This window comes from Leptodactylus fuscus, chromosome 6, assembly GCF_031893055.1.
Source record: "Leptodactylus fuscus isolate aLepFus1 chromosome 6, aLepFus1.hap2, whole genome shotgun sequence".
Lineage (NCBI taxonomy): Eukaryota > Metazoa > Chordata > Amphibia > Anura > Leptodactylidae > Leptodactylus > Leptodactylus fuscus.
Genome location: NC_134270.1, coordinates 21,360,094 through 21,388,012, shown reverse-complemented (window position 1 = coordinate 21,388,012; position 27,919 = coordinate 21,360,094). Strand labels below are relative to the sequence as shown.

General features: G+C 43.8%; 2 protein-coding genes and 1 pseudogene across 5 annotated transcripts; 2 read left to right on the top strand and 1 right to left on the bottom strand.

The window, feature by feature from the left end:
• Positions 1-284: 284 nt before the first annotated feature.
• Positions 285-10,841, bottom strand: LUC7L3 (LUC7 like 3 pre-mRNA splicing factor). Of its 4 annotated transcripts, none has more exons than XM_075279496.1 (11): positions 10,678-10,841; positions 7,805-7,871; positions 6,972-7,011; positions 6,742-6,886; positions 6,400-6,474; positions 5,788-5,892; positions 4,157-4,318; positions 3,284-3,570; positions 2,824-2,978; positions 1,681-1,871; positions 285-427 (listed from the first exon to the last, which is right to left on the bottom strand). In XM_075279496.1, the coding sequence occupies exons 1-10, from the start codon at positions 10,774-10,776 to the stop codon at positions 1,714-1,716; spliced, it is 1,293 nt and encodes a 430-aa protein (XP_075135597.1). In that variant the 5' UTR covers positions 10,777-10,841; the 3' UTR covers positions 285-427; positions 1,681-1,713. The 4 variants fall into 4 exon arrangements, with proteins under 4 accessions (XP_075135597.1, XP_075135598.1, XP_075135596.1 ...); XM_075279497.1 differs by having other exon boundaries at positions 1,734-1,871; XM_075279495.1 differs by having other exon boundaries at positions 285-1,871.
• A 3,259-nt stretch (positions 10,842-14,100) lies between these two features.
• On the top strand, positions 14,101-23,439 carry ANKRD40 (ankyrin repeat domain 40). Its single transcript, XM_075279494.1, has 5 exons — positions 14,101-14,477; positions 16,315-16,463; positions 17,426-17,887; positions 18,188-18,369; positions 21,817-23,439. Exons 1-5 carry the CDS (start codon positions 14,371-14,373, stop codon positions 21,952-21,954), a joined length of 1,038 nt encoding a protein of 345 aa, XP_075135595.1. The 5' UTR covers positions 14,101-14,370; the 3' UTR covers positions 21,955-23,439.
• Positions 23,440-26,272: 2,833 nt separating this feature from the next.
• LOC142209428 (UDP-glucuronosyltransferase 2A2 pseudogene) lies at positions 26,273-27,919 on the top strand (annotated as a pseudogene).

The window sequence follows — 27,919 nt, the reverse complement described above, 5'->3', positions numbered from 1 at the left end:
GCTTTTATTTGATATTCTAATACTACTTGTAAAAAAAAAAATTAAAATAAAAAAAATAACGTTCACAAACATTACTTTGCTTTTCCAAGTCCGAAAAAAAAATGCTTTATTATAACCAATCTGCAAGCTGGGTCTTAGTAAGAGCTTGCAGGGTTTTATTAAATTATCTTACATATCGCCCTGGTCATCTCCAGGACCAACATCTCAAAACAATTTCAGGAATTAAATTCTAAAGAATTACTTCAGTTCTTAACTTAAGAACCAGCTAAAAAATTTTGTGTGTGTTTTTATTTTTTTTGGGGGGGGTTTGTTTTAATTCGCAATACAGGTTTCTGTCACCTCATATAAAGAAGATCTTCAATTAAGACATCTTTGGGAAGGAGGTGGCGTGAAGGGCAGGCTCTTCGTCTTCAGCACGCAGTCCTATCTGGTAAAGTTCGCGGAGAGACAGAAATAGAGAAAAAAATTAATTGCCGATAAAAAACAAAGAAATGAATGCAAACCGTCTATCTGGGTGTATTGTCCCCCAAACCCTAACGCCTTCATGCAATGTCCTCTAGAACAGAAAAAGGGATTCGTCTTGAAAAAGTAACTTTCGAATCTCCGCTTTTTCCGTCAAAGCCGAGTTTACTGTGCTACAATGACACTGCCTGGATAACAATGTAATGTTCTCCTACTTAGTAGGAAAAAGTTAAAGACATACCTCGGTAAAAGCTTGCACTGAATGTAACATGGCCCATTTATAGCGAGCAAAGATTTGCATATTAAATCTTTAATAGAATTTTGTATTAATGACATCACTGCATCCCTAGACACAGTCGAAAGAAAATTTCCAAACTGTTAAAACTGTCATTAAACAACAACTCTAACATAGAAAAGAAAAGAAATAGAAAAATATATATATATAATAAAAACACATTTTGTGGCTTTGCTTGGTAGACAAAGACAGAATTAAAAAAAAAAAAAAAAAAAATACACAAAAATAAAAATATAGATATTAAAGCTTATGCTAGTACGTAACATCATTCAAAACATGGATTTTGGTAGAGAAAGGAGTACCTGTCGAGAGTACCTGATTAGTATGACTCAATCCTTGATTTTTAATTTGGCATTTTCAGGGGCCCGCTTACAACGCCAACGCTGAGTGAGGTATGGCAGAGAGGTGAATTTATTCATAAACCCTACACTTCCATCAATCCAATGCTACAAGGCTCTCGAGTCACAGAACAGACTGCATTAGTATGCAAGGCAGGAAGGCAAATGACTCCAAACAGCTTTCACAAAAACATCTAGAGAATTTTTTTTATTTTTTTTTTTTAAACGTAAAATTGCGCCTCTTATAGTGAACTGTACCCACGCTAAATTTATTAAAATATATAATGATACATTTACTGTATGTGTGTTCATTATGACAAGCAGATTATATATCTTGTTTATGGTGCAGGTCTTAAGAGGGCGCATTGTGGTGACAGAAGGGGGAGAAGAGAAAACTGGATGGGCGTGGGGGTCACTACAAATACAGAAAATGGTATACCTCGACATATTCTGCAGGCCTACTGAGCTTTCCTTTCATGGCAAGCGGCATCTTCTAGAGCGCTCTTCATCTGTGCATACTTACGCTGCACCGTTACATTCTAGCAAAACATAAGAGCTAAGGAAAGTGAGGCACTAAACACTTACCTCTGACTGATCAGAGGTCAAATCAGATCAGTTTTAATTGGACTGAGTGTCACCTTCAGATTTTACGCCCTCGTTGGCCCCATTCACTGAGGTCTGTGCAGACAACTCCTTAGAGTCGGATTTGCGAGATTCACTCTGTCCATCTCGACTGCCTGACTTGCTGCTTTTTTTGTCGTCAGAGGTTCTTTTTTCTACAGAGAGGAGCAAATAAAATAAAAAAAAAAAAGTTAAATTATAAACCATAACCCTTAATATGTATATAAATCACTTAGTGGCTCCAGATGCAGAGATACTTCCCTGCAATCTATTCTGACCTAGGTAAAGAATTATGTCAGATGACTGATCAGGATAGAAAAGGTAACAGGGAGGAATCAAGGCTGAGAGAACATACAAGTGAGGATGACGGCAACAAGTTTAGTGATAAAGAAATATTCCAGAGATACCAGTGGCCTGTGTGACAACTGTGTGGGCAGTGACAGTAAAAGCTCCTCTAACCCAGGAAAAAAACGATTGCGATACTTCTGAAGGAACAAATGACAAAAGAAGCCTCACTGCCCCCTGAAACAGGAGACGCCAAACAAGACCCTCAGATGTTACCAGATAAAGTCAGAGGTATGTGGGAAAAGATAGAAAGGCCTTCAAAAACTGGTAAAGAAACGTAGTAAAAGTGGTCGGTGTCAGTTTTATACGGAGACCTTAGATTAATAGAACAGAACAAAGCTCTATACAGAGCTGGAGGTGATAGCCTTTTTCTGACCCTGACTTACAGCCCTATTTTTAACAAGACCATCGTACGGTCAATTTCTCTACAGATAATGCTCAAGACCAACTATATTGGTACAGAACCTTGTCACAAAATTAAGTAATGCAAAGTAATAGGGAAATTGAAAGCTCTACCCATAGAGTAGACAGGTCGGCCATAAGAAGTGATGCTCTAACATTTTATAACTCCCTTCTAGTATTTCTGTTGTGGAAATTTTCGCAATCTGTATCGTTTATAGCAATGTATTGAGCCAAGTCCACACTGAATAGCTGCTTTACAATCCACATGTTACATTGCAGATTTCATATATTTCAACAGCATAATTATTACACAATGTGTAAACCTGGCCTAAGAATTGAGAAAACAAATGGAGGACAAACCTTTTTCCTTTGATCGCCTCTCTCGATCCCGGCTTCTGCTTCTGTGTTTGTAAGATTTGCGTTCTCTGCTTTTTGATCGGCGCTTGTCTCTGCTGCGAGATCGATGTTTTCGGTCTGCTCTGTTGTGACTTCGGCTTCGTTGACGTTCTCGACTTCTAAAACGAACAAGTGAATGGTTAAGCTCAAATAAAGTGAATTAAAACACCGCAAGAGTCAGGTAAACGGCCGTTGGCTGGCCGCAGATCTGTAGCGTCTGATACTAGGGTCTGATATACAGTACGATGTACAAGAAGTACAGCACCATTTATGGGAAATCCACATTAACTACTAAACTCCATACAAGCAAGTACCTGAAGCATCTAACAGGCTACAAGAATCCTTCTCTGCTGTCCTCCTTGGCAGGTCACAGAATACTGACCCAGTGGGAATGTCTAGCCAGTCTGAGCTTGTAGCTACATACCTGCTTCTCCTCCTTTCTCTGCTCCGCGACCTCTTGTGGTCACGTGACCGGCTACTTCTCCTCTCTGATGCTCTGCTGGAGTTTCGGCTTCGGGATCGGCTTCGTCTGCGCTTGTCCCTGTCGCGGTTTCTGTCTTTCTCTCGCTCTTCATCCTCTCTGCGCCGTTTCTTTTCCTTTTCCTCCCTTTCACGCTCCTTTTCTTTGTCCCGGTCTTTATCTTTATCTTCTTTGTCCTTTTTTAACCTATCATCCCGCTCAGGCTCATCTGTCTTTTTCCTAAGTTTTTCCTTTAGTTATTTAAAAAGAAACAAACCAATAAACAAATGACTACCACAAGGCACAACCTAAAGTACTTTGCAGAGTCTAGTGTTAAAGAACTTTAAATAGGAGGAACCCCCCTACTAGTAGGATATGCTACTACTTTATGAATGGTGAGGGTCCAACTTCTGAGACCTCCACTTACTCTAAATAGGAATGGGCAACAGAGCTGCTGCACTATGTGCCTTTCTAAGTTTTTGCTGCAGATTGCAGTACCCATGCTCCCTGTGGTGATGAAACCTGAAAGCGGCCATGTACAGAGAACCTTTGCAGTTCCTTCATTCCCAACTCCAGAGTTTTGTGCTCACAAAAAGCATTGTAAGATCACAGCTGCAGCCTTATACTTGTCATACCCTCAAGTCTGCACTTCAATTTGGCAAAAAAAAAAAAAAAAAAAGTTGTCACACACTAAACATAATGCTACTCTTACAGTATATTGTATCTGTTTCATAAAAAGATTCCCTTGCCCCCTATTGGATGCCCTGGTAAATTCTAGGTCTTGAGTTTCTTATGGTTAGGGAAGCTAAGCACACTCTATTCTCACCAGGCTCTTACCTTTAACTCTTCCACTGTGTTCTTTATTTTGGCGTAGCCCATGTGCTGTTTGCCCATAAGATGGTCGTCCACTCTGGACTGAGCGTCTCCAACAATTAGAAAGGCACCACAGACTTCACACACCTCCATCTGCTTCTCCTGGGCTGCAAAGCTTTCAATAGTCTGCATAAAGAAAGCAAAAAAACTTAAAACTTTTCAGAAAGTTTTGCCTGTCAACTTTAACCAATAAGATGAGGGGGCTTAACGATTCTCTATGGAAGCGCCAGAAATAGAGTAAGAATAGTGCGCCAAAATGAATGTTTTACCTGCTGTGCTACATCAGGATGGGAGAACCAGAGACCCATTTTCGTGATCAGTGGTTTCTGTGGACGGACTCCCACTGATCATGAAATCTATCAGTAGGATAGGGTATAACTTCATAGTTTGCTACCTTCCCTTTACACAAAGTGTTCTAAAGTTATGCTGCAAAATTGTGTCCCAGAGAATGCCAAGTAATATGTAGTACAAACATACACTACACAGTGCAGAGACACCGGAGATTTATCCTCCAGCACCACCTATTGTAATAAATCTGGGGCATTTATTAACCATCTAGTCTAATTAAAACTGTATTAGGGTGAAGTAAATCTGCCTCACTCTATCCAAGCCATATTCCGGATAATACACAATGCACACCCCTCTTTAATGTGGTGTAAATAAAAATCTCTAATAGAGTTAGATGGCGACCACTGATGGAAACTCCACAACATGAACAGTCCAATACTGCATTATATGATGTTTGGAGAACAGGACATGCTTATCTATTAACACATGATATGAAAGACATGGAAAGGAGAACCCTTCTAACTTATCAGCTCACGCTTTACAATGTGTAAAATCAGCTATAAGTCTATTATCTGTAGACACAACGCTCTTCTATATGTACAAATCTACTTCTTAATGTACGGCCTCCATTAAAACTAGTAAAAGAAGAGAAGCAGCAGGAATAGTAAAAGGGGAGAGTATTTGGGTCTAAAGTAAACAAAGTAGAAAACTCTCTCCATAAGGCTACATTAACAGGAAAATGAGAAAATGGCACTGACAGCACAAGGATACTACATAGTCGTGTGTATGAGGCTATTGTGCAATGACCTCCTGAGATAAAGGCACTAGGACAGGGCACGTAAAAGTTAAAACTTAGAAGTAGTAAGATTCTTCAGCAGTAAAGAAACACTGAGGGACTGAGGATAATGTGATTTATTAGTCCCAATGTTGCCATTATGTGAGGGAAAAGATGGAATCACATGCCTCACATTAATAAAGATTTAACTCCATCATGTACTGCACTTATTAAGCTAATTTTGCCTATTAGGAGATACTTGATGGAATCAGTTACTATAATGCGTGGCATATGATGTTACCAAGTCACATCCAAGAAACACCTTCCTATTTATTTCAATGAGAAAGCGCAGCAGCAAAAGCGTATCACTTTGAAAGTGGTATCACTTTAGTATCGAAATCGTGATAGCACACAAAGTATTAGTATAGGGCAAACGCCAGTCTTATCACAGCATACCATTCTAAAGCTTTGAGCAAATTTGAGAACCATGAAAGAACATCAATGTCCGGGTCTCCAGGACTGCGTCACTCACCGATGTTGTAGACTTAAGAAGTTCACGTTCTTCTTTTAACTGTTCTACAAGTTTCATCATGCCTTGGGCTTCTTCTACTTTTCCTTCAGAGCCAAGCTCTTCTATCTGCAGATTTAAAGGAAAAATGGTGAGGAAAAGAAAAAGTGAATTAAGCACCTGCACAGCACATAAAAAAAAAAATTGGAATAAGTAGTAAAGTGGAGTTAAGAGGCTAATATACAGCAGGTCAGGCCTCGGAGCAGATATGCTGCACACCACCGCACACACAGCCCTGGGCCACGGAGGCTGCAGCCTGAGAGAATAATGGATAGGAAGACTGATCAGCAATGGATAGTGAGAACTAGAATACCATCTTGCTCACAGAGCTGCATGGCACATCACACTATATGATCTAGACATGTTGGAGAAGTATTAGGTCAGGAGGGTTTGTATTTGGCTTCTGGCTGCTAGTCACTGACAGCAAGCAGAGATCTTGAAAGTGGAGAAGAACCAACCTGCAGTTTTGTAAAGTTGCAGATCAGCTTGTTCTGATATCAGAGTGAGCCCTTATATCTACAGAAAGGCAGAAAATGCTGAAACCACAAGGCAGCAGAGTCAATCAGTTCTTATTACCTGCTGTAGCAAGCCTTCAATCTTATCAGTCAGCACTTGGATTTTCTCCTCATTCTTTCCTGCTGGCCCAACAGACTGTGGAAGACACAAAGACAACTCTTCAAGCACAAGAGATAACCAGAGGGGGCACTACATGGAGTCATCTAAACAATTCTGGGAAGGGCAACCTTCCAGCTGTACAGAGAGCACCCCTTTATAAGATCGCTCCCCAGTGAACCCCATTTATGGATCTGTAAAGGGTACAACAAGATGCTGCAATATTGGAATGTGAAGTAGCAGATGACATTACTAAAGTACTGAGAGCAGGCACCTGTGTGGTTACATCCTATCAGAGATACTCACGCCGGACGCTTGCTGGTTCTGAGACAGAGCCAACCGTGCATGACCCCTGCGAATTCTGCGTTCCACCTCAGCGAGTAAGCTTTGTAAATACCGGAGGAATTCCCGTTCATAACCGACCTTCATGTAACGCGAGCTCTTCTCGTATCTTAATAGAGCATAAAACAGGACACAGGTGAGATGACTGCAAAGACCGACTAAAAAGAGAAACCACAAAGTACGACAACACTCACTGTTTACGAAGGTTCTCATCGTGGATCTTTTCACAAGGCCCTGCGAATATGGGACAATGAGATCAGTCACTGAAATTATTTCAACATAAGAGTTAACCATACAAGTAATATTTCTGAAGTAACCCAGGATATTCTCGGTATCCTGGGCCTGAACTGCCTCTTACATGTGCTTGGTAAGTTACTCCAAGAATCATCAGAATATTAGAAAATCTCCTTTATTTTCAATCCCAGCCACCATTCCTAAGGAATCCTTAGCACCATCCGATGGTCTCAGTTACTGAAGCCATGTACCTTTCTATTCTGCATATGTATTATCTAAAGGGAGCAGGTCACCAGGATGGAGTATATTAAATCAGTAACACCAATTACATTGGTGAGGCTCCCCTGAAAAGAAGGCCTATTCAATGAAAAAATAAGCGCCCTGCTCGATCTTTTCCCAAATCGAAACTCCCCACTGACTAAGTCCATTCATTTGCACCTTAAGCACTTCAGAAAGCCAAAGCTCTGCACTGCAATCTGCCACAGAGGAATCCGAGACAGATGTCCACCTCAAATTCTAACGTATGACCTCACCCTTAGTTCAGGATGGGTTTTCAGCCTCTAGATGTAAACTATGAATATTCCATACAACGACAGCAAGAAAAGGTCTTAACTAGATGGAGTGGAAGCGGCTACTTGGTCTTCTCCTTGCTAGTCAAACCGAGAGGTGCTTTTTGTCGCCCACTATTAGTGGCTTCTTGAATGGCGTTCATACACTGACACAGGACAGCAGAAAGGAGGTGCTCTCAAAACTGAACTACAACCTTACACCAAGCTCTCCACCCAAAACTTACCCAAATCCGACCTGGTGTTTGTAAACAGTTCAGCTGGGCAGAACTCGCATAGAAAATGCTTGCAGACCTAGGGGGGGAGGAAAGAAAATCATTAGTACATGGAAATACAGGGACATTAAAGTAACCGAAGGGAAAGATGTATAATCTTAGGGAATTGTGGCCAATATTGGGGAGCAGCACCCTAACTCATATAGTCTCACAGTCAATAGGAGACTACAACAGCCAGTCAGGTATTACAAGGCAAACAGTTTTTATTATAGTTAAAGGGGGGGGAGATAGCAGGCTCAGTCTATGCCCCCCTTAAAATTTCATACTATAAATATCTGGGATTATGCAGTAAGGCCGCTCCAGACCACACGGCTGTAAATGTCACAGGGCAGGAGGGTTTATCAACTGACCATGAGGAACTGGCACCATCACAGAGGATCTGCAGGACATGAAACTGGACACCAATGAGACAAATGAGAGAGAGCCACGGCAAACTATAACAACCCCCCTCACCCTAACAGGATGGTGAATGCAGGGAGTTGTATTCTCACTACTGCTGGATTACCAAAGGTTGCAGGTCACTGCGTAGACAGACACTTGTGTGCTGGCACAGGTGACATTACTAGGGTAAGGCCTCCGCTGGACTGAGAAGGTGCCACCATACATTGAGGCACAAGTGATGAGACAGCTGCAAGAGGGACTGTGTTATCCAACATGCCATCAACTTCTCTGCCATCTGGTGGTCCAGTACACAAGGAATGAAAGAGATGGCCAAGGGCTGGTACTCCCTAAAAGACTGTGCTCTTAGGGGGTGCTTATTCTATGTCAGTAAAGTAACACTAGGCTTACACCAGCACCAGGGTGTCCGTTCTTTTGTTCCCTTGGAGGACCAAAAGAACGGACCACTAAAACAGCGGATGCCAATAGAGCCCGGAGGACATCATTGCCTATAATGGGGGTTCGTCAGAAAGTCAAAAAGTCAGGCTTGAAGACTTTTTGTCCGATGATTTTAGATGAAGACTGTAACGGAGTCTCCGAACAGAACCTAACCTGACTGAGGTGACGTCCCCTTTAAGAATAGGTGACCATTGAGGCCTGGGATTACTGCCATGGTCATCCAGTACAAATATCCTGAGGACCAGAACAGACACCGCTGGAAATAGAGGCCCACGGAAAAGAAAACAAAAGTAGGGTTTTTTTAAATGTTCATGCCCCTTCAGCACCCCCTCTTTTCTTTAACAATCACAGTACATGATTTTTGGTCATATCTGCCAGAAATAGCACAGCATGCAGCGCTATTCATCTCAACTGACTGAGGAAAGTTATCATGCTAGGTGACCAACCTCTCTGTAACCCAACAATGGGCAGAACTGGTGTCTGCTATAGGCACAGGAGGGAGATAGAAATGACAACACTAAAGAAACCAAAGTCAGTGCACGGAGCTCATATGAGAAGCCCCCCACCCACATATGTAATCCCTGCCCCAGCATCCAGTGACAGGCTTTCTGATCTTACTTTGTAAACCACCTATCTCCATATAAACCCACAGACTATTAACCTTTATATGCGCTGCCTTTTGAACTACATTCACTGCAAGGAAAAGCAGGTTGTGCAAGAATATGTGAACTAGAACATTGCACCGCACAGCAGAAGACATATAATATACAAGTGCAGATAAAGTGACTACATATACTAATTGCTTATCCTGTACTGATTCTGACATTGTGCACCATACTCCAGAGCTGCACTCGCTATTCTGCTGGTACAGTCACTGTGTACATACATTACATTACTTATCCTGTACTGATCCTGAGTTACATCCTGTATTATACTCCAGAGCTGTGCTCACTATTCTGTTGGTACAGTCACTGTGTACATACATCACATTACTTATCCTGTACTGATCCTGAGTTAGGGTAGGCCCACATTACAAAAAAAAAACAAAAAACATTGCCCTAGTTTTAAGCCACTTTTTTTTAACTTTTCAGACAGATGACTTTCTTCTGTTAGAAAAGTAAAGATGACGAAAGAGCACACGCCATGTTGTTCTTTACATTATAGTTAGTGAGAACACGTATGGAGTAGGGCCCTGTCTGTGTCCTTTCCTCCACTACTGTTAATGTAGTGTAATAATGGTAGTGTGAACATATCCTTATATCCACACTCTTTCCTGCAGACCTCTAGCATCCCCTGCTGGTGGAGCATCTGTACTGTCTAGTTCCCTGTACATACATACTGCTGCATTCTCATTCACTTCTCTCCTGTGATTTGCTGCAGACCATCTGCCTGTGACCCTGGATGGATAATCTGCAGTATATCTGATCCATGTCAATGAACCTAAACATGGTGCTTAACAACAAATCAGATCATGCCCTCCAGGAGCGAACACATCTGTGCGCAGACTGCTCCCCCCTCCACTCACTTTATTCCAACCACAACTATGTAGGCTAGACGAAAAACAAAACTAAATCCTACTTGGACTTGTCGTTCTGTCACTATCATCACACCAGGGGGCACTATTAACCCTCCCACTGCCACACGTGGGGGGTGGGGGCACCGTTAACCCTCACACTGCCACCACCGTCACACTAAGGTGCACCATTAACCCTCACACAGCCGCTATAGCACCAGCAGCACCACACACACTTGCACTGGCTACAACAAAGCCCCCCATATATTACACCGCACAGCCTGATATTGTATGTGCCGGATTTACCCTGGTTTAACCCGTTCACCTCTCCTGTTGCATTTGGCCTCAATAATCCTTTCCTGGACCCACAGATAACTGACTACCTCATATTGTAGTGAATGGACAGTAACCCTCCGCCGAGAACACACTCACATCCCCGGCCTCTCATGCTGAACCTCGGCTGCGGCCTACTCACACTATCGTCATCCCAACGGACATTGCTTCGCTTCTCATCCGGGGCCAGGTTCCGGTCCCGGCCCATAAGCTCATCCAGCAGTTGCGCGGCAGATAACATGGTTGCGACGTGTCCCGCAGCTCCTCACCGCGCCGCACACACCAGCAAAATGGCGGCCGCGTCGAGCGTTACTCCCACAATGCACCGCGCAGCCGCCTCACAGCTCTGGCTCAGCCCGTCCGTCTGAGGACACGCCCACTTCTAGTCTAACTGACTGACTGACTGACATGACAACATTGTCGTCGTCCCCCCCATATATCACTATAAAGGCCCCAACCAGTATAGCGCTCATAGAGTGACCCCCCCCCCCGATATATAACTAGAATAGCCCCCATCCAAGATATCATTGAGTGAACCCAACATATAATAGCCCCCCACCCAATATATCAGTCATAGAGTGACCCCAACTTATCACTATAATAGCCCCCAAACAAGAGAGTAACCCCAATATAATCACTATAACAGCCCCATCCAATATATCAGTCATAGAGTGAGTCCAACATATAACAGACCCCCACCCAATATATCAGTCAGAGTGACCTCAAATATATCACAATAATTGCCCCCACCCAATATATCAGTCATAGAGTAACCACAACATATCACTAATTTTAGAGATGAGCGAGTACTGTTTGGATCAGCCGATCCGAACAGCACGCTCGCATAGAAATGAACGGACATAGCCGGCACGCGGGGGGTTAAGCGGCCGGCCGCCGTCAAAGCGGAAGTACCAGGTGCACCCATTCATTTCTATGAGCGTGCTGTTCGGATCGGCTGATCCCAACAGTACTCGCTCATCTCTAATCACTATAAGAGCCCCCAAACAATAGAATAACCCCAATATAATCACTATAACAGCCCCATCCAATATATCATTCATAGAGTAACCCCAATTTATCACTATAATAGCCCCCAAACAAGAGAGTAACCCCAATGTAATCACTATAACAGCCCCATCCAATATATCAGTCATAGAGTAACCCCAATTTATCACTATAATAGCCCCCAAACAATAGAGTAACCCCAATATAATCACTATAACAGCCCCATCCAATATATCAGTCATAGAGTGAATCCAACATATAACAGACCCCCACCCAATATATCAGTCACAGAGTGACCTCAAATATATCGCTTTATTAGCCTCATCCAATATATGTGTCATAGAGTGACCCCCAATATATCACTATAACAGTCCCCATCCAATATCAGTCGAGAGTGACCACAATATATCACTATACTAGCCACCATCCAATATATCAATTGTAAATGGACCGAAGTATATCACTATAATATGGCCAAATCAATATATCAGTCACATGTCATAGAGTGACCTCAATAAGATAAGATAATCCTTTAGTAGTCCCGCAAGGGGAAGATTCAGTGTGTTACAGCAGCATGGAGAATACAGTAATATATTACAAGAAAGACACATACAAGGTCATAGCAGATAGAAAAGATACTGAAGTTATAGCAACTAATGCTGTGTTCACACATCAGTATGCCATCCATCCGTTTGAATTCAGTTTGACACTTCAAAACGGACTGATGCACATACTGATTGTATACTGACACCTTTTTATGCTGATAAACGTTCTCCATCCCCTAGAGGACAGATAAGGGGATTAAAAGTAGCAACTGTAAACAAAGTAGAGATAAGGAGATATAATAAATGTCCCTGTGTCCTCCTTATCTCTACTCTGTTTACAATTGCTACTTTTAATCCCCTTATCTGTCCTCTAGGGGATGCACAGCCTTTGCTATCAGCATAAAAAGGTGTCAGTATGCAATCAGTATGTGTATCAGTCTGTTTTGAAGTGTCAAACTGAATTCAAACGGATGGATGGCATACTGATGTGTGAACATACCCTAAAAAGAAAAGAAAGACTCAGGATGATTTAGTTCTCTGTGCGGAGTGATCTCCGCTTAGCCTGATGTAGATTATACAGCATGGCCGCGGTTGGGAGGAAGGATCTCCAATAGCTCCTTCTCACAGGATGAAGCAGTCGGTCACTGACAGTACTGCCCAGTGCTATCTCAGTCTCATACATGGGGTGGGAGTTGTACTCCAACATGGAGCTCACCACAGACAGTGTCCTTCTGTCACCCACCACCTGTACTGGGTCTAGGGGGCTCCCCAGGACAGAGCTGGCCCTTCTAACCAGCCTGTCAAGTGTATTTCTGTCCCTGGCTGGTAGGCTACTCTCCCAGCAGGCCATGCTGAAGAAGATGGCTGATGCTACCACAGAGTTGAAGAAGACCCTAAGAAGTGGCCCCTGGACTCCAAAGTTCTATCACTTTACAGACATTGTCAGTCACTGTGCCATATAGGGCTCAAAACCTACATTCCCTAGCAGTATGTCTTTTAAGTGTGGGAGACAACTGCAGTATCCGGAGGAAACCCACGCAAATATGAGGAGAACATACAAACGTATTGCCTTATATTATATGTTGTGTTATATTTAGATATATGACATGATATTGCTTTAGGTTATATATTGGTGGGGGGGTTCAGGTATATTACATGTTGTGGCTTTATATTATATATTGTGTTATAGTCATATTACATATTATTGCTACATATTATTTTATATGTTGTATTATATTCTGGTATATTCCATTTTACAGCCATATGTTATATTGTATATTGTGTTATATTCTGGTATATTACGATATTATATTGTATATTGTGTTATATTCTGGTATATTACGATATTATCTTATATATTGTGTTATATTCTGGCATATTCCATTTTACAGCCATATGTTATATTGTATATTGTGTTATATTCTGGTATATTACGATATTATATTGTATATTGTGTTATAGTCTGGTATATTACGATATTATATTGTATATTGTGTTATATTGTGGTATAATGCATCTTACAGCTATATGTTATATTGTTATATTCTGGTATATTACGATATTATCTTATATATTGTGTTATATTCTGATATATTATGATATTATATATTGTGTTATATTCTGGTAAATTGCATCTTACAGCCCTATGTTATATTATATATTGTGTTATATTCTGGTATATTACGATATTATATTGTATATTGTGTTATAGTCTGGTATATTACGATATTATATTGTATATTGTGTTATAGTCTGGTATATTACGATATTACATTGCATATTGTGTTATATTGTGGTATAATGCATTTTACAGCCATATGTTACATTGTACATTGTGTTATATTCTGGTATATTACGATATTATATTATATATTGTGTTATATTCTGGTATATTACGATATTCTATTATATATTACAGTCTATCCATCCACACAGACTATGAGGGTGTTATTATAACCCCGGAACCACAGTTTCCCGGAACCACACTGCGCCGCTGCTGTTGTAACGCCGATCCTCGCCCCCCAGCACAGTGTTTTGGGACATGCACACAAGGGTCAAAATACCAATTTCGCGTTTTCCTGTCGGCCACATCTAGGGCTGCGGTACCGGGCCGCTTAGGGCGCTATTCCTCCGCTTCCTTTAGCCCGTTGTCCGGCCGCCCCCCCTCCAGGCCTGCAGTGCGGGAGCAGCAGAGTCAGTGCAGGGTCCGGCCGGCGGGGGGGTGTAGTACCTAGTATACACAGTGCGGCTGCCGGCTCCTATATGACCGTCTTATCCCCATATACATGGAAGAAAGACTCAGGGAAGCAGCTGCTCTGGGAGACCTGGATGAAGTCCAGAAGCTGCTGAGTGCCGGGGTGGATGTCAACTCCCAGAATGAGATCAACGGATGGTGAGAGTTCTCCTACCGCATGTGTCACCGGGACAGGAGGGTGACAGGGGTGACATAGGGAGCTGTTCACACCTTGGGGATTTGTATGTTACAAGCCTAGCACACATTTACTAGTTCTGCAGCAATACACTAGAGGATGAGCACTATTGTATAGCACTGGAGGATGACCACTATTGTATAGCACTGGAGGATGACCACTATTGTATAGCACTGGAGGATGACCACTATTGTATAGCACTGGAGGATGACCACTATTGTATAGCACTGGAGGATGACCACTATTGTATAGCACTGGAGGGTGATCACTATTGTATAGCACTAGAGGATGACCACTATTGTATAGCACTGGAGGATGACCACTATTGTATAGCACTGGAGGGTGATCACTATTGTATAGCACTGGAGGATGATCACTATTGTATAGCACTGGAGGATGACCACTATTGTATAGCACTGGAGGGTGATCACTATTGTATAGCACTGGAGGGTGATCACTATTGTATAGCACTGGAGGGTGATCACTATTGTATAGCACTAGAGGATGACCACTATTTTATAGCACTGGAGGATGACCACTATTGTATAGCACTGGAGGGTGATCACTATTGTATAGCACTAGAGGATGACCACTATTGTATAGCACTGGAGGGTGATCACTATTGTATAGCACTAGAGGATGACCACTATTGTATAGCACTAGAGGATGACCACTATTGTATAGCACTGGAGGATGACCACTATTGTATAGCACTGGAGGATGACCACTATTGTATAGCACTGGAGGATGACCACTATTGTATAGCACTGGAGGATGACCACTATTGTATAGCACTGGAGGATGACCACTATTGTATAGCACTGGAGGATGACCACTATTGTATAGCACTGGAGGATGACCACTATTGTATAGCACTGGAGGATGACCACTATTGTATAGCACTGGAGGATGACCACTATTGTATAGCACTGGAGGATGACCACTATTGTATAGCACTGGAGGATGACCACTATTGTATAGCACTGGAGGATGACCACTATTGTATAGCACTGGTGGTTTCTTCAAGTTTTAAACCAATTATTATTATAGTTCATTTATATAATAATACACCCATAAGTTTCCATTGCACTTGAATGGGGTTTGGAAAGCCAATTCAAATGCAGGAGATACAGACTGTTGTCAGATTTCTTTTTGACACTGAATTTGACAGGTGTGAACGTAACGCAAGAAGAGATGGGATGTCATCTTCATATATCTGATTGTGGGGGTCTGAGTGCTGGGACCCCTGATGTATAAAATGGAGGGGCACAGTAGGTGGTAAAACTGAGCGACCTGCGTTTAGTGTGGGGGTGCCGTCTAATTGGTCAGAAATGTATACAGTGTATCATCCAGTATTACTCTAGCATGTATCCACCTTGGCAAAGATGTATCCATCGATTATCGTATCATGTCTGGAAATCATGTCATGAAGCATTGACCGCATTTGCAGCAAGGAGAGATTTTTAGCCCAAAGATGATCGAAACTTTGGTGTGAGACTTTCCATCTGTGGCCGAACTTTATTTCAGCATTATTGATAGGTACGTACATACCTACTATTAAATCCTACTGTTAAGTAGATGATACATTTACATGGATACATTTTTGTCCAGGTGGAGACATGCTAGAGTAACAGGGCTTCACTTTTGCTAAGGTGGAGACATGCTAGAGTAATACCGTATCTTCCCTTACAGATCAGGGGGTCTATTTGTCACACGTCTCTATGTGCTGCACTGTTGTGGGGTGTCTGTGTATTGTGCATGTCCCGGTCACCACACTGTATGTATGTTGTGTCCCCCCAGGACCTGTCTACACTGGGCTTGTAAGAGGAATCACCTCCGCGTGGTCACCTACCTGCTAGAGTCTGGGGCTGACAAGGACGTATTCACAAGCAAAGGAGAAAGAGCTGCACAGCTGACATCTAAACGAGAAATCAAGAGAGCGCTGGGGGGTAAGTATGGCCACAGGATCCCCAAAATGGCCAATAGGGGGAACAGCACACAGTATTTCAGGAGAGAAGTGTGCTGATCTTATCAGAGGTCACAGGCAGAGATTACATAGTGGGAGGAGCAGGGTCCCCAGCAGCACAGAGTATTTCACAAGCAAAGCGTGTTAAAGAGGACCTTTCACCACTTTTGGGCACAGGCAGTGTTATATACTGCTGGAAAGCTGACAGTGCGCTGAATTCAGCGCACTGTCGGCTTTCCCGATCTGTGCCCGGTGTAAAGAGCTTACGGTGCCGGTACCGTAGTGCTCTATGGTCAGAAGGGCATTTCTGACCATTAGCCAGAGACGTCCTTCTGCCTCGCGGCGCCTATCGCACTGTGCTGTGGAGCGGGGAGGAACGCCCCCTCCCTCTGCTCGCAGTACTCGTCCATAGACGAGCATTATCAGGAGCGGGAGGGGGGAGTTCCTCCCCGCTCCACAGCACAGCGCGATTGGCGCCGCGAGGCAGAAGGACGTCTCTGGCTAATGGTCAGAAACACCCTTCTGACCATAGAGCACTACGGTACCGGCACCGTAAGCTCTTTACACCGGGCACAGATCGGGAAAGCCGACAGTGCGCTGAATTCAGCGCACTGTCAGCTTTCCAGCAGTATATAACACTGCATGTGCCCAAAAGTGGTGAAAGGTCCTGAGGTTTCAGACTGAGAATTACATAGTAGAAAGAGCATGGTCCCCCCAGCAGCACAGAGTATTTCCAGACCTGATATTGAGGTGTTTTATATAAACAAGCTGGTACTTAAGTTCTCCACAATACATAAGCTCTTGGTCACTGAATTTGTACATTCTTGGTCACATGTAAAGGCTTGAAATCACTTCCAGTCTTGGCCCAGCAAGAAGAGCTATTGGAAATGGTGAGGAATTGAAACACAAGTTGCAGAAAACTCAGAATTTTTTTTTCTCTTGCAGTTGAAGACCTAGAACCTGAGGAGGTTAAACCTGAATCTGAATTAGCGTTTATTCCAAACTATCTGGCAAACCCACCCTTTCCTTACAGTTACACCCGAGAAAGCACCAAACAGGATACTACCACCCCCTGCATTGAGAACGGTACCTCACACTCTACACCGCCACCACCAGCACCCCCGCCGCCTAGCACTACTTTCCCTCTGCTGAACAATGGGGTGGAGAACATTCACATCACTACCTCAGTGAAGAAGGACGACAAGTTCCCCACCTTGTTTTATAACGGAGAAGTGCAGATCCCACCAGAATGTACACACTCGCCGGTACAGAGCGGTCCCGTCACCCAGAACCGCAGCATGTATTCCCCTGTCCCATCTAATCTGCCACATGGGGGCGCTCATGGTGGACCTATGCAAGTGTTTCAACCATTCTTCTTTACTGGAGCCTTTCCATCCAATATGAAAGGTGAGTATCATGGGCAGTAAATGTGAATGGCCAGCTTTGATAATAACAGATCTGCAGCCCTGAGTATATCCAGATACCAGGTACGTGTAGATTTCCAGAATCTGCGTATAAACAATTCATTGACTACAAGCATTAAACTTACAACATAAAATCTTTGAGGAACTTTCTTTGTATTCTCTGAGGATTATATTATATGTTCTGCCCCATGATATGGTGTTCTGCTCATTGTATGTGTGCTTGTGTAGAAGGATAATAATAATTACATTATTACATGCTCGTCTTTGTTGTATTTTCATACAGAATTAGTCCTGAAGGTGAGAATTCAGAGCAGTTCCCCTGGGGACAACGACTTCATTGAAGTAGAAATGGACCGGGATGAGCTGACCTATCGGGAACTTCTGCGTGTCTGCTGCTACGAGCTGGGGGTCTGCCCTGACAGCGTGGAGAGAATCAGGAAACTACCCAACACCATGCTCAGGAAGGTTCGTGATGTGTCCTGTGGGGGAGGGGCTCCAGGCTTTCTAGCGGCTCTATCTCCTGAAATATGGCAGGATGATGTGCCTCATGGTTCCCTATGAGGATGGGGATCTAAATGGATCCACTTGTGAGGTGCCCATACACCTTCAATCGCTATTGATCCTGCCTCCTTGTGTACATGCACACTTGGTTTGGCCAAATGTGCATGTGTTTGGTTACTGCCAGACTCGTTTGTCCCCTCACAGACCTCTTCGGTGGCAGCTTATCTCCTAAGAGAACAAAAAAGCAATGTTAGAAATTAATCTACCTGGTCCTCTTGGGGTATGTTCACACAGAGTTTTTTGTAGGCTGATTTTGAGGCGGAATCTGCCTCAAAATATCCCTCCCATTTATTTCAATGGGAGTTAGTAGCAGTTTTTTTTCCTCTAGCTCATTTTTTCAGCTAGAGGAAAAGAAAAGCGACATAACCTATCTTCAGACGAATTCCACCTTGAAATCAATGGAAGGTGGAAAAAAATTTGACACTTTTGATGGTGTGGTTTTTGATGCGTTTTTTGCAAAAACCACATCAAAAACTGCAAGTGTTTTCTTAAAAGGAAGTTTCAAGGTCCATACAGGGTGCTGGAGCAAAAACCACAATGAAAACCGCAACAAAAAGCTTAGAAAAAAACTGCATCATGTGGAAAAAAATGCAGCAAAAAAAAGGTTTCTTAATTCCTGAAAGAGATTTTTTTCAGCCTGCAAAAAACTTTGTGTGAACATACCCTTAGTTGGGGCATCATCATACTTACAATTAGAGATGAGCGAGTAGTATTTGATCAAATATCTTGCTCCCATAGGAATGCGTGTAAGCCGCTGAACACCAAGGGGTTAAGCGCAGGGAATATTTGATGCGCTTAACCCCTTGGTGTTCAGCGGCTTACACGCATTCCTATGGGAGCGAGGTATTCAATCGAATACTATTCGCTCAACACTACTTATAAGATATTCGGCTGGGTAATGATCCACAAGATAGGGATTAAGAGCCTGATCTCTGGGGGTCTTCCTGCTGGGAGAGGTAAGAATCCTTGTGAATAGAGGGGTAGTTCATGCTCCCTCGTAGCTCTGTTCCATTCTTTGGGGCTGTCATAGTGGCACATACGTACCACCACTCTATTTACATGGGACACTTCCGGACACCCGTTCACACTCCAAGAGTTGGGTCCCACTCAATGTCTATGGCAGTCATAAAGGAGTTTGCCTTTTGCTAAAAGTATTTCCCAAACACCACTTATCTGCTGGACGTGTCCCAGTGAACGGTGCAGCTGCTTACTTTACCCCCAGAAGACCTTTGGCTGCCTGCATGTGGGCAGTTATGGGATTTACCCCACTGACTGCTCTTGTGGCTGTGCTTGGCCATATCGTCTTCTTTTGAGGTGCTGGACATGTTCAGGTATTTACAGCAGCTGAGCAGAAGAGAATGTAGTCAGGGTGAACCAAGAAATCTGCAGCTCTACATTGGTTTTGTTTTTTTTAACTACAGGTAGTCCTCGGGTTACGACAGTCTCGGGTTACGACGTTTCGTGGTTACGACTAGAGATGAGAGCTCCCTTGTAACATAAAACTGCCAGCACTCCCAGCTAGCAAGGACTAGCCTGCGGCAAATCAATGCTGGTTCTGCAGCAGGCTCGTCCTTGCTCATCGGAAGAGAGCTGGCAGCTTGCTGTTACAAGTGAGCTTGTAAAATAAAACCCTGAAACAGAACGTGAAACTTACCGAACGGTGCAGGGTGGGCGGGCATTCAGGCCTCCTCTTCCTCCGATGTCCTGACCACTTCCTCCGGCACTCGCGAACTGATAATGGCCTGGGCGCATGCGCAGTATCATAATGCTTCTACTACGGCTACTGCACATGCGCCCAGGCCATTATCAGTTCGCGAGCGCCGGAGGAGGAGGACGGAACATCGGAGGAAGAGGAGGCCTGAATGCCCGCCCACCCTGCACCGTTCGGTAAGTTTCACATTCTGCTTCAAGGTTTTATTTTAAGGGGGGGGGGGTAGTTCCGAGCCGCTGCACACTAAATCACGTTGATCCGTTCCTACGCGGCGTCGGTATGGTAGGTTTCCGACTTACGTCGAAATTCGGTTTACGACGCCGCGCAAGAACGGATCAACGTCGTAAGTCGAGGACTACCTGTATAATTTTTATTAAGGAGTTTTTACAATATAACATACATCAATTAGGAAAAAAAACGTGTGAAAAGAGCCGCAACATGTTACATGACAGTCCAACAATATAAAAAAAAAATAACCAAGAACAAACAGTAAAACAAACAACAACATGCCAAGGATGAGACAGGGAAGGGAAAAATGTGAGGGGGAGGGGATAGGGAGAGCAGGAGTCAGAGACCATGGACAATGCAGGAGGTGTCCCAGTGTGACAGATAGTAGCCAAAGAGTCCACCGTGTGGTTAAGAGTGGCAGTCAAGAACTCGAGGCTACGGATATCCTTCATGTGGGCAACCAACTCAGACCCTGTGGGAGGGAGTACCTCTTTCCAAACAAGGGCAATGACGGTCTTAGCTGCAGTAGACAAGAAGAGAAACAGCTTAGAAGTTTTCTTCCTAGATGTCTGGAAGGCAACTTGAGTAGGCGAGGGTGTCAAACAGCACACCCTGCACAAAAAGCATGTCAGTGAGGAGTTTAACCTTCCTCCAAAATGGACAGATGGGGCAGTCCCAGAAGATATGGTGTACTGTGCCCAACATGAAGAGGGAATAGTAGGATTAAGGGTATGGAGCAGAGATGGCATATGATACCAGTGCAGGAGAATTTTATATTGGGTTCAGCTCTGCATTGTTAACATAGCCGACAGACAGGCAGCCGTGGCCCCACCGGGGTAAAGTATGAGTCTCTATACAGTTTATTGTGGCACTGCCTATATGGCAAGTGTCCAAGCTGCAGCTTCACTTTAAACATGACCTTTCACCTCCTGCAGTAAGTCCAGCTCAATAAATAGGCTCCTCTCCACTGACTCTGACACAGTTGGATTTCTTTCTCTATCCCCCACCATTCCTGAGCAGTTAATGCTATTAGTTTTGGTGCCTGATATGCTGTTTAGGCTCTTTACTGTCAGGAGGGCGGTGTCAGGCAGGAGCAGGCAAAGGGGGTGTGATTCTGAGCTCTGACACTGGCTGCCTGTGATTGGAGCTCTGAATCACGCCCCCTGCCTGACACCGCCCACCTGACATTACAGAACTTACATAGCACATCATGTACCAAAACTACCTGCGCTTGTTGCTTAGGGATAGTGTGGGCTAGGGAAAAAATCCAACTGTGCTGGAATCAGTGGAGCAGCAGCTATTAACCGATGCTAAGAACTAGAATTGGTGGAGATGATGAAAGCTCCTCTTTAAGAAAATCCTTCTGTGATAGTAATGGAGCACATAACTATTCGTATGTCATTTTACCGTAGGATAAAGATGTCGCTCGGCTGCAGGACTTCCAGGAGCTGGAGCTGGTTCTGAAACACGACCACAGCCTATACAGGACATCAACGTCTCTCACCGACAGACCCTGCTTCAACAAGAAAGCCTCGCAACTCACCTACTGACATTGACCCTATAGAACCATCCTACTGAATGCCGCCACTAACCTACTGACAGCAAGCAGAGTAAGACAGCCATAGTGACCCACCCACAGCTCTGCTCCCTCACACCTAGGTTATTGGGGTGTCTGACCGCCTGTAGTTACGCTGTATTCTCCCTGTAATCTCCAGAAGCACAGCCGGATAACAAATATAATATTTTTTACTAATTTATTTGAATAAAAATCTATCCTGCTCCCCCCAACTGAAAGGACCTAACCTGGGTTATATATTTTTGGTTTTTATGCTTTTAATTTTTCTTTTTAATAATTAAATCCCGGGTCGGTGTGTGGCTTTGCAGCTGTTTTGGAGCTCTACCTTCTGAGATGGGCATTGCGAACATCCCACCTCTGAACTCAGCAGTAAATACACTAATACAGGAATTACTTGGGAGTTTGCTAGGTTTGCCTGCTCAGCCAAGAAGCAACACTTACATCCCTCTCGACTGTTAACCTCTAAATCTGTGGCCGCAGAGGAATAGATATATCACCAGTTTAGGTGTAGACATGCAATAAAAGCTTCATGTGGGCAGCCTGGTGGGGGCGCTGTACAGGGATTCCAGAGATACATAGATATTTATACCCATTCAGATGCATTTTATTGTTCATAGGGAACCGTATTTCTGTAATAATGATCTTACCTGTAGGGGGCAGTATTATGCTAGTTATAGTGTTGCCTGTAGAGGGCAGTGTTACAGCATTTCTCACTTGCTTTCTGCTCCTAATTGATGATCAGCTAGTCCGCAGGGGTTAAAGTGAGCACAGCAAAAGCTCCTCCATTTTGGGCTACAGAGAAATTAAGATTAAAAAAAAGTTCATTTATCATATGAATTCCTTCAATGACTGAAATCATCTTTCAAATAACTGACTACCCCCCTGAAAATGGCGAACAGATTGCTGGTGTACTATTGCAAGCTATCAGACACCTGTATATACACAGCTGCTGCCACATCTACACAGACGTCTCAACGGCTTCATCAGGACTTGCAGGAACCACCATGGAGATACCAAGTGCCGGACTATCAGGACTTCTGCACCAGGAGGCTCCAGCTTAAAGGACATTGACTGTAACACCAGTGTGTGAAATCTGCATTAGACTTGGCTCTATAATGTATTACTGTTTGTGCACCAGCCCCAATATTGGACCAGCTCTGTCCTCCAGCTGCAGCACCATCTGGTGTCCAGTTATTAAACATGCCAGTGAATGCCCATCTGCCCCAGGGCTGAGCCCACCTTAAACATTGAGGTCCTATGTTGGACTTCTTACGACTTTCCGTTATGAGCACGGGGCGGACCCTAATGGATGGGGGAGGGGGTGCCCAGCCAGGTTCTCGGCCTCTGTCTTCCTGTAGTAAATCCTGGTAACATACAAAACCGCTGCTTTCTCTAATTCTGAAGAAATTTGATGTACTTTAGTTGAGTATTTGTTTACAAATAAACTACTACAACGTGACGGTCTGTGGGGGGTTGTATCGCCGGGAGTCGTCTTTTTACCTTGGCCTCCAATCGGTGAAAACCACTACACTTTGAAGTTATCATTCAGCTTTCTACTGGCCCTGAACAACATATGACCTTAAATTATTTAGTTATATTGTTTTTGACTTCCTACTCCCCCCCCCCCACACACACACTCAATTCAGAGACAAAGTGTGTGAGGCCTGCTCCCCTACCCCCCATGTGATGAAGCTTGAGTCCTGCTCCCCTACTGCTGTAGTCATGGAGGCTGTGAGTCTTGGATAGAAAGCCTCCTCATTGTTCCACAAATTACACAACTTTCTCAGCATCTTCATATACTGTTCAGCAGAGCAATAAGTGAGACGCAGTGAAAATCTGCAAAAGCCTTGATTTCATGAGAAAAATGGCCTGACAATGGGCTATACCTTGTTCCCATCTCCTTATCCCTAATATGCCCTTAGTGACTGTGTGGCAGACAATTACACATCCACTGCAGCAAAAATCATCTGATGATGTCATTGGACAACCTCTCAGTTGTCACTCCTAGCCCCACCTTCAGGTCTTGCTCACAGCTGCACAGTATGGGCTGATGTCTCCATTGGTGCCCACTTAAGAATCCTTTATATTAGCTCCAGCCTTGGTCTCCATTCTTCCTGGCATCCTCAGCCCTGACTGTGGTTTTAATCTTCTGGTTCCCATCCTCAGCCAGTCCAATGTCTCTGGTTGTCCTTTTGCAATTCACTGATGCTCACCTAATATCTGCTGCTTGCATCAATCCTGCCCTATTCCCATTACAGTTCTATTCAACACATGTTGATAGTCATATCCTAGGAATACCGTGCAGCATGGGCCATACTTCCTTCCATTCTCATAAGAGTTCATTTGGTTCGGCTTCTGTCACCGGGACCTTCTTACTATATATTATGTGCATGTCATGATTCTCCCCAACAGATGACAAAGTAAAGAAGGATAGGATATGCTTTATTTTATCAGGCTCGATACATACTATTGTGAAGGTGCAAGTGGAACAATAGCGGACCGTGTCCTGAATTTACCATTTTTTGGACTGTAAGACACACCTGACAACAAGATGCATCCCAGTTTTAGGCAAGAAAAATTAGGAAAAAATATTTCAGATTGATTTGGCCTTCACATCATGTTTTGATGAATTTATCAGTTTTACGACTGCAAAAAGCTGATGCTAGAAGGAAACTGATGTCGATCCATTTACAAAGAGTTAATGTTAAGTAAAAACAGGTCAGTTTCTACAGGACAGAAAAGTCGGACATACTACACGTTTGTGTTCTGCAAAAAAAATCCATATCAAAGCTGATCCGTTTCTATTTAAAATAGGCAGTTTCCTTCCATCTTCATCTGTTTTTAGCCATTAGTTGTTTTTTTTGTACCATAAGTAGTGCCATAGTATATTAACAAACTAGCCTCTGCTCGCAACTTCCTCTGCGTGTTGTTGGCGTCGGTGATCCGCCTATATTCAGCAAATGGTTTGCCTGCTCTGGCGTTTCAGCAGCTCTTAGGCCTGCCGCTGAACTTGTTCCTTGCACCGTGCCTGTGATTGTTCCAGCAGCTTGCTGGAATGCCATATAATGAGCGTGTTGTTGGCATTAATGATCTGCCTGCTCCGGTGTTTCGGCAGCTGTCAAGCTGGCCTGCCTCTGAACTCGTTCCTCGCGATGTGCTCGTCATTGTTCCGGCATCTCAGCAGCTCACTGGGAAGCCATATAATGAGCGTGTTGTTGGCATCGATTATCTGCATGCTCCGGCAATTCGGCAGCTCTCAAACTGTCCTGCCGCTGAACTTGTTACTCACGCTGTGCCCGTGATTGTTCTGGCATCTCTGCAGCTCGCTGGGACTCCATATAAAGAGCGTGTTGTTGGCATTGATGATCCGTCTCCTCTGGTGTTTCGGCAGGTGTCAAGCTGGCCTGCCACTGAACTCGTTCCTTGTGCTGTGCCCGTCATTATTCCGGCACCTCAGCAACTCGCTGGGACTCCATATAAAGAGCGTGTTGTTGGCACTGATGATCTCCCTCAGCTCCACTTGAGGAGAACTCTGTGACTTCTGGCTTCCTTCACAGCTCTTTTAGAATTTAGCGACAAATTAGATTTCATTTTCCCAGCATGTTTAAAATTGGCAAACTGTCAATATGGATTAAAGGTGTTTTCCCATCCAGTGTGTCAGCGCAGCCTGGAGCAGATCAGATAATATGCAAAAGCATGTACAGAATGGACTGAGGGTTAGCTGAGTGTTTTCATAGAGAGATAACAGCCCTGGCTTTATCAGAACCTGAGATAAGCTGCTGCAGGAGCAGTGTAATATAGTATGTGAACATAAATTCATAATAGTCTAAGCCTATGTGTTAATCGCCAAATTTCATTCAAATCCGTTCAGGCGTTTTTGCGTGATTGACTAACAAACATCCAAACTTTCACATTTATAATATTAGTAGGATGCCATGGCGTTTAGCAGTGCTCCAGAGATGTTTCATTCCTAGTCTCTCACCCCACCCCTGGGTTAAAGTTCATTGAGCGACAATACAGATAATCAGCTATGTGCTGAAAGATAAAGGAACTGGTTACTTTCTGCAAACACAAGCAGTGGGAAGTTTCAAGACCTTTCATATACTTGACATTGTAAGGGCTGAAGGTTCTTCTATAGAATACATGGGAGGAGCCAATCTACAATGTCAGGATGACTCTGCTGTATTCGTTCGTGATTGGCAATCATACACACGCCCTCTTTTCTCCTGCACATTGTATATTAGGAAGTTCTAGGTTTCCTGAAGGACTTCCAGATTTTTAACTTCTCTACCATGGCTGCTCTTGACAAGACACGTGGGATTTCTCTCTTTACTTATGTTCTGCTCTTCATAACCTGTACACAGGCTGGAAAGATTCTTGTGGTGCCGGTAGAAGGAAGCCACTGGATTAACATCAAAATCCTTATGATGGAGCTGATACAGAGAGGACATGAGCTGACTGTTCTTAGACCCTCAACCAGTCTATACATCGAAGAGACCTCTGAAGACTACAAGGTGCTGACAATACCCATGGCCTTTCAACAAGCAATGAACAGAAAGGAGTTTGAAGACTATGCCCTGAACTGGATTTTCCAACAAGCTTTCACCAAGCATGCATCATCTTTCACCCTGGCCTGGGAGTTCATCCAAGCCCTTCAGACAAGCACGCAGATGGGCACAGCTGCCATTGAGGCCTTATTTGAAAATCAGGAGATTATGGAAGGTCTGACGCATGGCAGTTTTGAAGTGATTCTTGCCGACCCCTATAACGTAGCAGGTGTGATGCTGGCTCATTACTTAAAACTTCCCATTGTATTTTTTGGAAGGTGGATGCCCACAGAAGACATACATTTTGCTATTGCACCATCCCCTCTTTCCTATGTGCCTGTTATAAACTCCAGAATAACAGACAGAATGGTTTTCTCAGAAAAGGTTAAAAATGTAGGCCTCTATTGCCTATACCAGGTGGTCAGCCACCTTCTGATATACCCAGGCTATGACAAATTGGTTCAGCGCTATCTCAAAACTGACATCAGTGTGTATGACATGTACAAGAAGGCCGACATCTATCTAATGAAAGTAGACTTTGTCTTTGAGTTCCCACGTCCTACCATGCCTAATACCGTGTACATTGGAGGTTTCCAGTGCAAAGCTCCCAAACCGCTCACTCAAGATATTCAAGACTTTGTGGACAACTCAGAGCATGGCATTGTGGTCTTCTCCTTGGGTACTCTTGTTAGGACCCTACCACATAACATCGCCAGAGAGATCGCAGCTGGCTTGGCTCAACTAAAGGAGCGGGTAATTTGGCGTTACTCTGGAGAGCCTTTGGACACCCTTGGAAATAACACTAAGACTGTTGATTGGCTTCCACAAAATGATCTTCTCAGTCACCCAAAGACCAAGGTATTCCTAGCCCACGGTGGTGAAAACGGTGTGTATGAGGCTATATGCCATGGTGTTCCCATAGTGGGTTTCCCGCTCTTTGGTGACCAATATGAAAATATCCTTCGCCTAAAAACCAGAGGGGCTGCTGTCCTCCTGGAGAACACACAAGATATCACTGCCCAGGATATAGTCAGTGCTATACGCTTGGTAATCGATGACCCTTCCTACAGCCAAGCCATGAAACATCTCTCTCAACTGCACCATGATGTCCCTGTTCCACCAAGGGACTTGGCTGTGTTTTGGACTGAGTATGTTATTCGTCATGGAGGAGCCGGGCATCTGCGGGCAGCAGGCATTGACCTTCCGTGGTACCAGTATTATCTCCTGGATGTTATTGCTATTCTTCTCCTGTGCTCTTATCTGATATACAAATTCTTCCGAGTTCTGCTAAGAACCTGCTGTGGAGGGAAACAAAGAAGGAAGCAGAAGAGATCGTGAGGTCAATGCCAAAGTTTATCATGTTCACCTGAACTGTAAGGGATTATTCAGGTG